The sequence below is a fragment of the Gavialis gangeticus genome, unplaced genomic scaffold (assembly GCF_001723915.1).
Source record: "Gavialis gangeticus isolate Ggan-Ray unplaced genomic scaffold, GavGan_comp1, whole genome shotgun sequence".
Lineage (NCBI taxonomy): Eukaryota > Metazoa > Chordata > Crocodylia > Gavialidae > Gavialis > Gavialis gangeticus.
In genome coordinates this window covers 819,195-834,495 of record NW_017729000.1, presented here as the reverse complement: position 1 = coordinate 834,495, position 15,301 = coordinate 819,195, and the positions used below count along the sequence as shown (strand labels likewise).

Genomic DNA, 15,301 nt, shown 5'->3' with positions numbered 1-15,301 from the left:
GATTGGAAATGTTTAACAAATAGTATTAAGCAATATACACATTTTCTAGCTAACTTTCAAATAAAGAAATCAGATCAATTGATGGTTTGACTCCTGGTATTGGGGGGGATGCTGACCTGCACAGCAGCAGAGGGATAAGCATGCCCAGGTTGGGAGCTGCCTGCAGCCTCCTCTTCCCACCCTACTGTGGTCTCGCTGGGAGAGGGACCCAGCCCTAGCCCCAGCTGGCCAAACCCAGCGACAGATTTGGGACCCAATAGCTGCTCTCCAGGCTGCTGCAGGAGCCTTGCCCTGCCTACTCCCCCTCTCTTCCAGGGAAACCTTCCTCGCCACCATGGAGAGCCACCTGCTGCGGTGCAGGTTGCTGGAGCTCCTGTTCCACCACAGCTGTGAGGTGCCCACAGCCCTGCCCCTGTCCCTGGCCAAGATCCTACATTTCCTGAGCCACACTTCCCTGCTCCTCCTGTACCAGGTACCATCCGCCCCAGCCCCACCTCGCTCCCAGCCCCTTTCCCGAGACCCCCTCCACGTAACCAAATGCCCTCACCTTCTGCAGGACCGGGAAGCCACGTGGCAGACATGGGACGAGATGCTGCAGCATTTGATCTCCCTGCTGGTGAGCTACCACAATGTGGTGCTAGGTAAGAGCTTGCCCAGAGCCTGGCCCAGCCTCAGTACAGGCTGCCCAGGCTCCCTCCTTGCCCCTCCACATCACAGCTCTGGCTGCAACGACATGAGGCCAGGACGGCACCAGCACTGGACAGAGCTGCTGGCAAGTCCCTACTTTACCCGGCCCGTGACCCCAGCTGCTTTCCCTCTGGCAGACCACCTGTGGAGCTCCCTGGGCGAGCGGATGCAGCCACTCACCCCTGCCCGCAGGCCCAAGCAGCAGGAAGGCGATGACATCACCACGCTGGATGTCCAGCAGGGCATCGATGGCTTCTGCCACCAGCTGCAGCAGAGCCTGGGGGCACCACTGCCCGCCTCCATCACAGAGAAGGTGCGCATGCTCCAGGTACTGCTCCTCACTGCCAGCTGCTCCTGACGGGGCTTTGGACCCAAATACTGCCATGCGGCCAGAGCCCACCATACTGTTCCCTTCCTGGAGGGGCAGGGAAGGCACCTGAACTCTGCCAGTCATTGGACTCCCAAGCCAGTGCAGCCCGGCTCTCACCAGCACTTCATCTATGGCTTTCAATACAAACTGTTCCTAGCAGCCAAGTCTTTCCTCAACATCCTGCTTAGTTCGTCCTGCCTCAGCCCTGGCATTTGGGCCCAGACAGCAGTGCCAGGCAAGATGCACCCTGAGGCAGCAGGCTGGAGCCCCCAGCAGTAGTGATGCCATGCTGGTCAGTGCAGCAGGCAGGTGTTGGCCCATCTCCCTGCACAGCACAGGAGGGTGGAGGCACAGCACGACTCCAGCTGGCCCGCAGCTCCCCACATCATGGCTGTGTCCCAGCTCCGAGCCTCTGACAAAACAGCAACAGGCTGGGACAAGACAACTCCAGGAGGAAGCCAGCCCCATCTCTGGCTGAGCCCCTGATGTCTAGCAGCCCTTGGCCTCAGTGCTGCTATGCAGGAGGCCTCATCTCCACCAGCTCAGCCCCTTCCTGGGCCAGAAGTCACAGAGCAGGCTCAAGGTTCCCTCCTTAACCTGAGCAGTGACACAGGGTGGGGCCGTGCCCCCCCACCCCATCCCGGTGGTGTCACTGCTCCATGCCAAGGGATGAACAGCTCTTGGCCGCGAGCACGAGGCCCGTGCAGGAAGCTGCCCCGGCCAGCCACATATGCAGTGCCCGCAGGCTGAGGCACGTAGCACTTCCCATTCATGTGGCCTCTCAGTGCAGACGTGCAGGTCGTCCTCATGCCAGCCCTGTCCTCAGCCTGGCAGCCCCATGCATAAGAACATCAGCAAGGCCAAACTCAGCCCACATCCCCTGGGATCCTGCCACACCATGGCAGAAGCAGTTGCTTTAAGGGACAGCACAGGACTCGGTGTATCCAGAGTGCTGTACCCCATCTGTGGCTGCCACCATCCTCAGTCCAAAGACCAGAACACCCCTGCGTGTCTGTATAATAGCTGGTAATAGGGCTCTCGGTCATGGCTTTGTCTAAGCCCTTTCTGATCCTGGCTGTGCCATCTACCGCCAGCTATGGCGTGTCTGCCCTCTTAGCAAGGTGATGTTTGCAGGCCAGCTGGGCCAGGACCACAGCTACTCACCCCTTGGGGAACAAGCTGGGTCAGAGGCCTGGCCTCACTTCAGTCTTGGTCAGTTGGGGAAGTGCAAAAGCCCTGGGCAGGTATGGTTAAGATTGAAGACCCCTCTAGAGGCAGAAGCTGGCTGCAGGGGGCAGGCAGTGGGAGGAGGCACCTGAAGAGAACCCGTCTCAGACAGGCTGGAGGTGCTTCAGGCAGAGGGTAGAAGTCTCACCCTTGTGTGAACAGGTTTCCCCCCAAGCACCAAACAGCTCAAGCCTTCACTAGCCCCTCACGGGAAAGGGCCAGGAGGAAGCCTGGTGGTTCAACTGCCTGTCAAAGCCTATGTGCATGTTCCCTCCCTGCCCCACCAAAGGCTGACTGCTGCAGAGTATGTCAGCCCTGAGAGTGGAGTCCACCAAATTGGTCACACACGAGAAGTATTTCCAAGAACCAAGGTGCACTTCTCAAGTGCCAAGCAGCCATGGTGATGTCCAGGGCCCCACTCACCCGTGCAGCTGACCTGCAAACAGTACTCCCCACCCCCAGGGGAGCCACAGACAGGGCAGAGGTACTGGATACAGAATCAGGACACATCTGCCCAGCCCTGGACATGCCACACCAGGAGACTGCTAGGAACAGCCTCCACCACAACAGCCACTTGCCCTGAATCGGGGAACCACTCCCCACACTTGTCTCACCCACATCCTGCTTCCAGAGCCCCTGAGGCAGCATAAAGTGGGCACCTGCTTCCCCTTCCCAGAAGGAAGCAGAAGACAGCTGTGGGCAGTTCCCTGCACACCACACTGCTGGGACCCTCCCCACTGTGGCACAGGCCTGGCAGCCACTCCAACTTCCCCAGGTTGGAGGTGGACCCCAACCGGCATTACATGTGCCAGGCACCTCTTGTCACAAGGGTCTTTATTCTCTTGTAACAAACCCGATGGAGGTACATTAAAGAGACGCGAGTACAGACAGCACAAATAAATTAATGCCAGCCCGAGGGCTCGTGAACAACGGGGATGGGACGACCAGTGGCCATGACAGCATCCCTGAGTACAGGGGCTGCCACTGCTACACTGCCCAAGGTGAAGTGGCCTAGCAGCAGGGTTACCCTGTGCAGGGGTAGCTCAGGTTGGACAGGCTGTGCTACCCCTCAAGCACAAAGGGATGCTGGGCCTCACCCACTGACGGGGCTTAAACCAGGTGGGCTAGGACAGAGCTGCCATTGCACTGCTGTGGGGGGGCCAGGCCTGCACCCCACCATCACTTGCTCACTCAGGGAATGCAAGAGCCATGAGACCCAAGAGGCAGCACTGAGCACCCTCCTGTGTCCAGGCAGGTGTAGGAATGGTTGAAGGGTCCCTTCCTACCTCCACTCGTGGAACGTTCCCCATGAACTTTTAAAAACCAAGACAAGGAAAGTCTAAAACCTGAGCACACGGGACAGGGCACAGCTCAGGCCTTCTCCAGGTCTCTCCACCCGTCAGCAGCATCTGCCAATAGGAGGCAGCACCCTGCTGACCTGCCACAGCCCCTGCCTATTTACAGGAGGCTACTGGGAACATTCCCAAAACCCCCCTGCTGCCCTTCCACATGCACTGCCCCATGGAAGCAAGGATCCCCACCCCAACCCAAAGGGTTTAGTTTCAGTGACACCCATTCCAGGCCCCCCTGGAAAAACCAAGCCCTCTGACAGCAATGTGCTGCTCCCTTTCCATGCCCAACTGTTATCGCTTGAAGAGAGCCCCACAGAGAAGCAAGTGCTGGCTGGAAAACCCCCTACAGTCCCCGTGTAGGGAGGAAACTGCTGGCTTCCCTCCAGGATCCTAAAAGGGGAACTGTTATGTGTTGCCCAGGTCTTGATCCCAACTCCAGCCCCAGGCCCCACCTACGTGCTGGAGGAAGCTGTGGTCCTTGTCAGGAGGCAGCAAGCCTAGGCAAGAAGGCCAACCTCAAGATGTGCACCTCTGCTTGGACTGCTTTGCCCGAGTCCAAAGCTTCCCACCAGGTGTGGTTTTGGGGGGCAGGGAGGGAGTGTGCATCTCCCTGGGGTCCCCTGCTCTATGGAGAAGCAGGGCTCCAATGCAAAGTGCAGAGGATCTCTGTGGCTTTAATGCCAAGACAGAAGCTTTCTCTAGAAAGGAAACAGATTTTGGATTTGCCCCTGGAGAGCAGGGGCTGCTGCTTCCCCAGGGCCGAGCTGGAAGGACACTGCAGTTTGGTGCATCCTGTGCACCTAGAAGCCTGTGGGCGTGAGCACATTCATGTCCCGGGGCTTTAGGTTGTGCGGCCGAGGGGGCTGTTTCTTCCCTTCCAGGGCTGGGATGTCCATCTTGGGTGGCTTGAAGGTAACTGGGTCCTCTGCCTTGCGAGTGGCCTGGGCACGGATCAGCTCCATTGGGGACGGCTTTTGGGCACCCTTGTATGGCTGGACAGTGAAGCCCCCTAAGGGAAGACATGACAGCTGGTAAGAAAGGCATGGCGCTTGGACACTAGCCAGCCCACCTCAGACAGACTGCAGCTCCTGCCCTGTGTACCAGGCAGCCTCCCACACTGCCCCCGGGGTCAGGTACCTCACCAGCAGGAACAGTACTGCAGGGGCAGAACAGAGTACCTGCCATGAGCTCAAGTTTGACAGGCTGCACCCGAGCCAGGCACTGGTAGCCAACAGCCTCCAGTGCCCTGGTCACCGCTGGAGATGCTCCCAGCCTGGCTGGAAACTCTTCTCAGCCACCTGGTAGAGTCTGGGGACCTGGGAGGGACAGCCTGGACACCCCAAGTTCAGCAGGGGCTCAGACCTCAGCGGACAGCTGGTAACATGCCACAGGAGGGGAGGCAGGAAGCCAAGCTCTGAAGCCAGCCTAAGCCTCTGTGCCCTCCCCACCTCACACTCTCCTCTGCCTTCCAGCAGCTTTGGAAAGGGGAGGCCCCCTGAGAGTGGCATACCTGGGTCACAGCTGGGCTTCTGCACAGACTTGGGTCCAAAGAAGCTCCATTTCTCAGCAGCTACACGGTCTCGGTCACCCCCAGCGGGATCCATGGAGACAAAGTCTGGGCCAGGGATGGCGGTGCAGGGGGCCTGGCTAAACCAGCCTCTGAAGGAAGAGCAGCATTCAGGCGCATGGAACAGAGTGGGAAGGCTCGTGCCAACAGCTGGCCAGAAGCTGGCATCAAGCTGCCACTCTGCTTCAGGGCATCTCCTCCCACCTGCTGCTCCCTACCCACGTCCCCACCACCCCAGTTTACACAACACATTCCAGCAGCTCCCGGCAAATGGAACTGGGAGCGCTGGGTTCTCTACAGGGTCCCCACAGAAGGCCCAGGCCTCTACCCAGGTGAGGGAACATCCTCATGCCAGGCAGGACGGGGACTGGGAGCAGCTCCAGCCTAACAGGAGTGCTCCCCTGCTGTGAGGGCATAGGGCACCGCATGGGACACGTACCGGTTCTTGTGCTTGGGGGAGCAATGGGGAGTGTTGCTGGGAGAGGACTGCGTGGAGGAAGCTTGACAGTCATCTCTGGCAGCTGCCCCTCCGCTCTGCACCTTCAGCTTCTGTCAGGGGGCCAGGAGGGAAATAAGGGCAGCATGAGGTTTAGATGGAGAAGCCACAGCCAGGCAGCAGAAGCACCAGTCAACTCATTCACACCCTGCTCCTCCCTCCAGCCCCCGCCCGCAGCCACCACACTGAGCATCACCCCCAAGGCTGGAACCAAGGGTGACAGAGCCGGTTCACCAGGGCCTGTTGCGCACCCGGCCCGGTCTTGGCACCAGTGCCCCAGGTCACCCTGACTGAGCTCAGTTACCTAGAGCATTTCAGGGATAAGATGGAAGCTGGGGCTAACAGCCACATCATGAAGATGGCTTTAGCTTGGTCAGGCCACTGGCACCAGCCCAGGGAGGGGAAGGCGGCAGGGAGGCCACAGTGCAGCAGGGCTGCCTAGAGTTGCTCAGAACCCCCAGCCCTTCAGGCACTTGCTCCCCACCCTAAGCCTGCCTTTAGAGGGGCTGGAGCTGCTGAAGAACAGCCAGCCATGCCCCCAGGAAGGGTCTAGGGGCTTCCTTGGACCCTGAGCTGCTGGCATGCAATTTGCCAAGGAGCCACAGCACTGTCCCCTTTACTCCAGTGCAAAGTGCAGTCCCACACCCACAGGGGAGCTCACTGTCCCACCCCAGCAAACAGGGAAGAGCAGGGCCACCAGGGAGGGCTGTGACCCAAGTCCTGGGCCATCCCTTGCTGCCATGGCAGCCAATTCAACAAAGCCAACAGCTGGGCAGTTTTGGTGGAAGAGCTGAAGCCAATCTCCTCCATCCTGTTTTCAAACCAAAGCTGCCCACCGCTCTCTGGACTCTTAGTGCAGCCGAGCAGAACACGAGTCTGCCGTGTTCCACCCCCTGGGCTGAGCCAAGACCTCTGGGCACTGCTGGCAGGAGGGAAAGGGACTCCAGGGCAGGGTGGTCACGCTGTCAGCAAGAAAGCATCATCCCGAGAGGCGAGCAAGGCCCCTGCCAGGCTCTGCATCAGCCATGTGGCACAGATGCCACCCAAGCAGTTCTGATTCCCAGATGCCGCTGGTTGCAACCAGCTGCCCACATCCTGCCCGAGACCAGGAGCACTGAACCATCACGAGAGCCAAGCCAGGGCAGAAGCAGTGACCTTCGACTCATTTTGGCAAGACGAGTTACACAAGGCCTGTCAGCCAGCACATAAGCTGATTGAACTGAACTTATGTTGTTTTAATCCAAGCTTCTTGGGTGCTTTATGAGGTAGTGAGTGCTTAAAAACTAACTCCCTCCACACCCAGAATAGAGCAGGAGCCTTGGTGAGGGAGTTTGAGCCTGGGGAGATACTGGCTCCCTCCCTGGAGAAGGCATTCAGAATGGGTAGGAGAAAGAGGGCAGAGCGGCCCTACTACTTCTTGAAGAGTCGAGAGCCAAAAGCAGGCTTCCCTCGTGCTGCAGAGCAAAAGTCACTGCCCCCACTCAACACTGGGAAGGGAAGGGGGACAGAGGACTCGCAACTAGCAGCAGCTATGTAAAACAACAGAACTGTTGTAGACCCCCAGGAAGCCCTGGAGGATGCCACCTTGGGAAGGCCACAGAATGCAGCCCCAGCACCCACAGCACTGGCAGAGACGAGACAGGCTACTTGAGCAAAGAGCTGACAGTGGAGCACTACTGGGCATGACCAGAGGACCAGGCTCCACGCAGTGCTGCGGGCCCTTCCCAGTTTCCATGTGCAAATGGGGCCCAGCACCAGGGCAGATGGATCACGCGTGAGCTATGGGAATGCCGGGGCAGTGAGGAAGCCTGGTGCCTTACATGAAGCGCCTCGGCCACGCGGTGGTACTTGGTCTCCTCTGCTGTGAGGCCCTTGTGGGGAGTGTATCCAGCATCAGTCAGCCCTGCCTGCTGCTCAAAGCGCTGCATGCTCTCCTGAGTCTGCTCTAGAACGGACGAAACAACACATTCACACGTGGCCGCACGGCATCAAAGAAGCAGCATGAGGGCAGTGGGAGTCATCCCAGCACCAGGGCTTCCGCTCTCCACGCCCGAATGTTGCAGCATCACCACCTGCTGCCTCCACGCTGAACAGGGCACAAGACACCCACATCGCCCAAGTTCTTATCACAACAGACACCAGCAACCAGACTGCCCCCCAAAAAAAAGAAAAAACAACACAGCCCCCTGAAATAACAGCCCCAGAAAAGAGTCAGACCAGGCTTAGAATTCCCTTCCAGGGACCCCAGCTATTAAAGTACCTGCTGAGAACAAGCCCAGTTTACACTAGTGACTGCGTGAACTCTCCTGGAACAGACACACCATGTGCCTGAAGACAGTTCTTCCCTGGCTTATAAGGGGGAAGAGGTTGGCTGAGAACACCGGCCTCCTTTCCTGGCAGACAAAGCTTCTAGCATTGCAGCCACTGGGGTATGTTAAGACTCCCAGGTGCGATTTCATCCTCACAGAAGCTGCTCTCTGCCACCACCTGTGTCAGCCTGGTCAGATACTCTGCCATGCTCATGTTCTAGGGCATCAGGTTTCTGACAAGACTTCAAGTGCTCTTCAGGGAGCTTCCTGATACCAAGACCCATGGGATGGGGTGCCAAGCATTCTGCCTCCAGCATCAGAGACAGGAGGTGGCATGAGCAGGTCAGCACAGCTCTGGACCTGGCTCAGTGCAGACACCAATGCTAATGCTGCAGAGCTCTCCCAAGGGGCTTCAACACCCCCCCCCATGACAGCCACAGCTGCCAACAAACATGCGACTGTCTGCAAGCACCACACAGACTCCAGTAGCTGGATGGATTGGCATTCCCCATCTCACTGGTTCCACCTAGAGCCACGCTGACAGGTCAGCAAACACTGCCCAGCTGGGAGCACCAGCCCCCTGACGGCCACAAGACAACCACTGCAGCCCAGGATACACATGAAGGCTTGCTTCTCCACTCCTCCCTCTCCACCCCAGGCCCAACCCACTGCAGTGGGGGAGTCAGATTTCTGCCTCCAGCCCCTGATTGAGGGTGGGTTCTTGCCTAAGTCTATTAATACCTCCCCCAGCCTTGGGAGTGCATCACATTAACAAACCATGCAGTTAAGTCTGTGACACCAGACAGAAAATGCCTTCTCACACAGGCAACAGAGCTGTGCAGCACAAACCCAGTGCTCACCCCCACCCCACCACCCTGTGCTCGCCTATTAGGGACTGAAGAGCTCTTACTTGTAATGAGAGAATTCATGATGATGTAAGTGGCCTTGGCCTTCACCACAGGGGCCTTGTTCACATTCTCAGTAGAAGATGAAGGGGTTATGACAGGCAGGTAACTGTTAGTCTCCCCTTCCTCAACCTGCGCAGAGTAAGTGGGGTAGAGTGAGACAGAAGGGAGGAAGTTAGCTCTGGAGTGTGACCCCCTTCCCACCATCCTGATTAGGAGCTGCCCTGCAGCAAGTAGTCACACATGTAAGAAAGCCAAGAGCTGCAAGCTGTGGCTTGGGCTGCAGTTGTAGACACACTGACATGCTTATAACAGGAGCCCACAGCTTGCTTTACACAATAAAACCAGCTCCTCAGGATGCCAGTCTCAACAGAAATAGGCACATAAGAGGATACCAGCATAGACCCCTTCCTACCTCCTCGCCGAGGGCAGCAGACAGGCCCCCACCGCCCCTGGGGAAGGGTTTCCTCCTGAGGGGCACCTCTTCAGGGACTGTGCCAAAGCTAGTCAAGCAGCACCAACCTAAACTGGCACCAGGGCTAAGCTCAGAGCACCCCAGTGCTGCCACTGCTCCTGCCCCTAACTCCAGTAACTTGCCTTGTTAGGTCCCTGAGCTGAACCACAGCTCTACCATTTTAAGCCAGAGTCTAGAGACTGGGTCTGCTGGATTCTCGCTGGTTAACTCAGGAAACAGGAGCCCTTTGGAACAGATACCCGGGTATCCCTTCATACGGCTCCTCCCAGAGCTGCATGCTTGTTTCTGCTACAATTAATTGCTCAAAATGTCCCTGGAAGTGACCGTCAGCCAGGGTAGCAGATGTCTGGGCACTTATTCTAGACTAGAGAGCAATTTGGGCCAGTTTAGGTAACCCTGAAATTGGTGCAAGCTGCAACCTGTGCCCAAGTCAGAGTGTCCAGAGAGCCTTGTGCACTGGTTAAACATTGAAGTGTGGGAGCTTTGGTTCACGTTGCTTGGACAGGCCTCGCTGAGGAGGAGCTTTTTTGAAAGGCTTCACTATGGCTCAAAAGGACATGGGCATGCCGAGACTGCGGCTGGCTTGAAGAGGCAAACAAGTCCCTGCCCAAGGCACACGTAGAAGTGTCAGCTGTGGTGGCAAACTGCAGCTGTTGTTTACAGAATGCCATTTACTAGTCTCTGGCGTTTACAAGCAAGTGCTAGGACTGGCATCAAAGGCCTCGATTCCTTGCCAGCGTCACGCCGAGCTCTGGCAAGGTCACCGCCTCGCTCACTCTTCACCAGTCTCCCAGACTGGAATTCAGTTCCTAACATCTCCTCCCTATTTTAATAGGTTGCAAGCATCTAGCACTCACCCACTTCGGCAGCTCAGCTTTAGACAGGAGCTGGACACTCAGCTCCAAAGAGCTCCTATTTCTTTCCCGGAGAGTCCAGCTGCCCCCTCCCTAGCAGCTCCTCACCCACTCGAGAGCATACCTGTGACAGCTCCTGGTACTTGCGCTCTGGGATGACTGGCTGTTTCCACAGGACATTGGAGCCCATATCTGAAGGGGGAGGAGTCATCGGTGCCGTGTCCTCCAGGGCATCGTCATAACTGAACGCCCGCCGGTGCATGCCGATCGGCAGGGACATCTTTCCTAGAAGCCCTCCAGAGCTGTGCTCAATAGCTAAGGACAGAGAGGGCAGCTTTCACAAGGGAATATGCCTGGGACATTTCACACGCTAACTCGGTAGGAACATTTGTTCTTGCAGCCTTTCACTGCAGCAATGCACGGCGCAGCGACATCTCCCATAACACCACGTGCCTCACCAAGGACCTACAGAACCAGGAGCATCTGCAGCCAAGAGACTGTTTCCTTGTGATTTACATTTCCCTGGTAAGTGTCTGGTGGATGCCAAGTCATCCTTAGTGCGAGTTACAGGTCTCTTGTTCTTAATTTGCTGTCCCAGGGCAGTCTCATCAGAAGGCTGCAGAAGCTCCCAGGAACTCTGTACCCCTTTGCAAGATGCCAGAAGACATTTTGGACTAGACTCCAACCAGAGGAGGGCGACTTCAGTCCTATGAGCACAAGACAACCGCAACTGCTTTGCATCCAGTTCGAGGTGCCAAAAGCCGACAGAAGCAACAATGCTTCCAGCAGTTATGATTTAGCTCCTGATCTACACAGAGTTCTCCAAAAGCTACCAAAAATCCTGCCACTGAACAGGAGCCCCAAGTCTCACTTGGGACAGATAAGCAGGGTGTTGCCACACAACAGCACAGGAGCTCACACAGGAAGACAACACTCATGCACTGGGAGCCAGGTGACAGCTCTGAGTGTCTGGTGGCAGCGCTGTCAGTCGCACTGCCGAGACTCAGGAGCCCACTCCCCATCTAGGAGAGAAGCCCTGTCACGAGTCTACAACTGCTTTACACCCCCATGAGAGCGGCTGAGCAGACAAGCCCAGTGCACGCGCGAGCGCCAATAAAAGTAGGTGTTATTTTCACACACGAGTGAGGAGAAGCCAACACCGGATGTTTTAGTCATCAGGCCACACTCAGTCCTCCCGGCAGTGCTCAGGGCTGTGGCAGAGTCAGGCCCCTCTGCCCGGGCTGCTCCTGAGGCAGGTCCCAGGGAGGGCTCTGCCCCCGAGCGCCTGCGGGCCATGCCCTGCCGCCAGCTCCTAGGGCTGGGAATCTCTCCAGAGCCAGTCGGTACAACCGGCCAACGTGGACAACAGCCATCACGTGACTGTGGCTTATCAGACTGCAGGAACAACAGGTAATTGCCAATCAGCACAGTTTGAACCCCAAGCGCTCAAATGTGGAGGCCCCAGGGCGTCAAGCATCCCGTCTAGGGCAGGGATGGGGACGGCCCGGGCCAACCCGTGCGCCACCACGAACACCAGCAGCGCCAAGGCTGGAACTTTACCGGGAACGTCGGGCCGCCGGGCCGCCATGGCCACAGGCTGGTTGCTGCTCCACGAGAAGTCTTAGCACGACACGGCGTCACCTGCGAAGGCAAAGAGCATTGGCAGAAACAGGACGCACCCCAGCATCAGCGTGCACCCCCGGCGTGTGCTGCAGCACATGGACCCCTGGTGCCCAAGCCCCTCGGGCACACCAGCTGATAGCCCCTTGCTTCTCCACCAGGGACAAAGATGGCTGGTGATGTGACCGTAGCAGCGCCTGCCCGCCGGGGAACCTCCTATGGGTCCTTGCACAGCTTGGGGAAGGCGGAGATATGACATCACAGGCATGACATCATAGATGGTGCTCAGCACTAGGCTCCTAGGGCGCTGGAGCACACCAGCGGCCAGGATGCAGCTCTGGCACAACAAAGGGGGGGGGGGGTACATGTTGTCACCGGGCCCCCAGTAGAAGCCTCCTGTGGGGCCCTGCTGGGGATATGACGTCACGGGCATGACATCACAAGCCCGATGCTCCGACCCAAGAGACCGGAGCACTCCGGCACAGCGAGGGGGATATGACGTCATCGACATGACAGCACGACCACGACGCGGCGAAAGGACGTCAGCAGGCGCCGGGCGGCCAGGCCGGGCCACCACACTTACCGGGCCGGGGGAACTGCTGTCCCGCGGGGGCGGCGGACCGCCACAGCCACCCTGGAGCCGCGTCCGCAGCGACTGCCCAAGCCGGAAGGGGCGGGGCGGCTGATGTGGAGGCGGAAGTCTCGCGGGGCACCCACTTCCCGCGAGACCTGGAGGGTGCTGGGACCTGCAGTCCGGGCGGGGGCGCAGCGCGCAGACCTCGCTGTCAGACACGAGGGCTGGACGGGAGCTGGTGAGATGCCGGGTCCAGCCCCTGCCCCTGCCCCAGGGCCAGGTCACCCCAGGCCCCCATGAAGGGAGGTCGCTGAGAAATCAGCTGCTTGCTGGGACAGGTCGCAAAGGAAACAGGACGGAGCGGGGGTCCCAGGCTGCAAACGAGGGTTGCAGGTGGGCCGGCGCCCACCACCCCCTGGACGCCAACCAGGGAAGCTGCTGCAGGCGTGAGCAGGGGAGTGACCGGAAGACAGGCCTGCATGCACTCCCCCGGTGGTGCTGCCCGACAAGCAGGTGCTCGGCCCCGCTACAAGCTGGGGGAGATGGATGGGCTGCAGGGCAGGGGGAGTTCAGACTCGCCCCTTCCCTACTGCCCTGGCACCAGGAGCTGAAGCCGTCCTTACGGGAAATCCGCCCCATGCAGGCACGAGTCGGGGACTGGCAGAGGGTACTGTGGGGCAGATGGCAGAGCTCAGCTCAGGCACCTCAACCCTATCCCCCAAAAGGATTTGGGACTCCTTGAATCCCCAGTCCTCTGTTGCACCAAGCACCTGCCTGGCTTGGATGGGATCTGAGCACTCAGCCCACAAGGAAGGGGCTGCACTGTGCGACCAGTGACACAACCAAGGGAGCTGGGCGCTGCCATCCCCCCCACCACTCTGGGTTCCTCCTAGGAGAAGCATGATGCCCTGAGCTCGACCAAAGCAAGCAGGGAGCTGGCCCTGCACCCCCTCGGCAGCTAGCAGGAGCTCTTCATCCTACCCATGACCACCACCCACACCAGGCTGCTCACAGCCACCAGCGCCCTCCACATCAAGCACCCGCTGGTCCAGCTGCTCTCCCAGCTCTGAAGCACAGAGGGCCCCGGGGTCAGACTGGGGCTGCAGGACTCCTGCCCCCACCCCTGCCCATAAGGCTGCCAACCCAGGCCTGGGCACAAGGACCAAGATTCCTTGATTTGCAGTCAGGATCAAAGCCCCCTATCCCATGGTGCTAAGTGAAAACAGGTGCTGTCACGTGCTCCATCCCTGCAGCTCCACGCCCAGTCCACAGGCAGCACCCACCCATCTGGTAGATTCCTGTGCCACTGAGGCCCTGGGGTGCCTGTCCCCCATGCATGCACTGCTCACACCCCTACATTGCCTGGACTGCTGCAGGGCAGGGGATCGGACTGGCCCTCAGCACTGAGGATGATGGGGCAGAGACAGGTGGAGGGGTTTTCATCTCAGTCATTCCACTGGCCAGCAGGGCCTGCGTGGCTTCTCTGGCCCAGCAATGAGGGTATGTCCCCCTGCCAGGCAAAGGGAGAATCCTCCCCAGAGATGCCAGCTGCACAACCTGATTCCCCAGCTCCCTGCCCATCACCCATGCATGAGGCCAGGCTGCCCCAGCAAGCCCAGCCTAGGTGTTCAAGGCTCCAGCTGATGACAACCTGGTGATTCAGCTGCCAAACAGGAATCAGCTCCCAGCAGCCAGCACGTGCCAGGAAAAAGGCCATTTCTTGCACCCACTCACCTGCTAACTACCTTGAGCCTAATTAAATGGGTGCTAATTCGGAGGACGCGTGCTGGGCTAGGCAGTTGCTCTGCTGTCCCAGCTCCTTCCCCACATGTGGCATTAGGGCAGCAACCAGGCTTCTGGGAAGGCTGCAGCATTAACTGGATGCAGGCTGGGCAGCTGGAAGCTCTTGCCATGCGGCACTTGGAGCCAGGGGCTCCTCAGCAGGCCAGTCTATGCTGCTTGGCCAGTCTGTGACACTGAGCCTTTTGCACTACAACCTGTCTAAATAAAAAACACTGCCTCTCTTGACCTTTGCTCATGTTCTGTGCAATGGAGGAGGAAGGGCCTTGTCACCTGAAAGGGGGAAGGGGTCAGCAGCTCCCTGCCCGTCTCCTCTATCCTAGGCTGCAGAAGCAAGGAGAGCAGCAAGTCCTCTAAACCCCCCATTCTGGGCTGCAAGAAACCCCGTGCCCCTCACTGCAGCAGCCGTGCCACCTCCAGCCATGCTGGTTTGGAAAAGCTGCTTTTATTGGAACATGAAGAGCACAGCTATTGTCCTCTCTGCATGGGTAGCTACCAGGGCCCCCACAGCCCAAAGGCCTGCAGCACTGGGCCAGCTACTTGCTTTAGCGCACACTTGTTCCTGCTGAATGGGGATTCTTCCTGTCCTCCAGTAGCTTCCTCAAATTCAGAGCCTAGGTTCCCGAAAACCTGCAGTTGGTGGATGGCCACAGAAAGCCCACACACAGGCCCAGGGGAGGTGCCACGCTGGTTCTCAAAGCACAACTGGCTCCTCTCTGACTGGGCAGGAACAGGAGCTGTCACTGCTGGTCCATCTTGTCCTGCTGCAGGGATGCCACAAATGCCTGGAATTCCTCAGGGTAGAATCGCTTGTAGACTGTAATCTTCCTCTTGATCTGCTTGGGGGTGTCCTGGTAATAGTTCTGCTCATCCCGAGCCATCGCCTGGGTCACAGGGAAGGGGGAGGCCATCAGAGCCACTGCTGCCTGGGACCAGGGAGAGCAAACCCGCCGGAAAAGCCCATGCCCTGTGAGCAAGCACTGAGCCAGGCCAGCCACAGGGCTGCCTGCACACCCATTCCCCAGGCATGGTTGAGTTCTGTGCCTCCGAGTCAGCAGGTGACTG

The 15,301-nt window shown here is 58.5% G+C and overlaps 3 protein-coding genes across 3 annotated transcripts in view; 1 reads left to right on the top strand and 2 right to left on the bottom strand.

Moving 5' to 3' along the window:
- Positions 1 to 1,221, top strand: part of SIMC1 (SUMO interacting motifs containing 1) — a 4,482-nt gene extending 3,261 nt beyond the window's left edge. The window contains exons 7-9 of the mRNA XM_019506060.1: positions 316 to 472; positions 557 to 641; positions 825 to 1,221. Of these exons, the coding sequence (XP_019361605.1) occupies positions 316 to 472; positions 557 to 641; positions 825 to 1,045 (463 nt within the window). The 3' untranslated portion in view covers positions 1,046 to 1,221. The remainder of the gene's footprint in view (positions 1 to 315; positions 473 to 556; positions 642 to 824) is intronic.
- Positions 1,222 to 4,187: 2,966 nt separating this feature from the next.
- Positions 4,188 to 11,883, bottom strand: KIAA1191 (KIAA1191 ortholog). The gene is made up of 7 exons (XM_019506061.1): positions 11,803 to 11,883; positions 10,367 to 10,557; positions 8,919 to 9,045; positions 7,520 to 7,644; positions 5,643 to 5,752; positions 5,147 to 5,295; positions 4,188 to 4,645 (listed from the first exon to the last, which is right to left on the bottom strand). The coding sequence occupies exons 1-7, from the start codon at positions 11,828 to 11,830 to the stop codon at positions 4,437 to 4,439; spliced, it is 939 nt and encodes a 312-aa protein (XP_019361606.1). The 5' UTR covers positions 11,831 to 11,883; the 3' UTR covers positions 4,188 to 4,436.
- A 2,779-nt stretch (positions 11,884 to 14,662) lies between these two features.
- NOP16 (NOP16 nucleolar protein) overlaps positions 14,663 to 15,301 on the bottom strand; it is a 7,387-nt gene continuing 6,748 nt past the window's right edge. Inside the window, exon 5 of the mRNA XM_019506059.1 lies at positions 14,663 to 15,120. Within this exon, the coding sequence (XP_019361604.1) occupies positions 14,977 to 15,120 (144 nt within the window). The 3' untranslated portion in view covers positions 14,663 to 14,976. The remainder of the gene's footprint in view (positions 15,121 to 15,301) is intronic.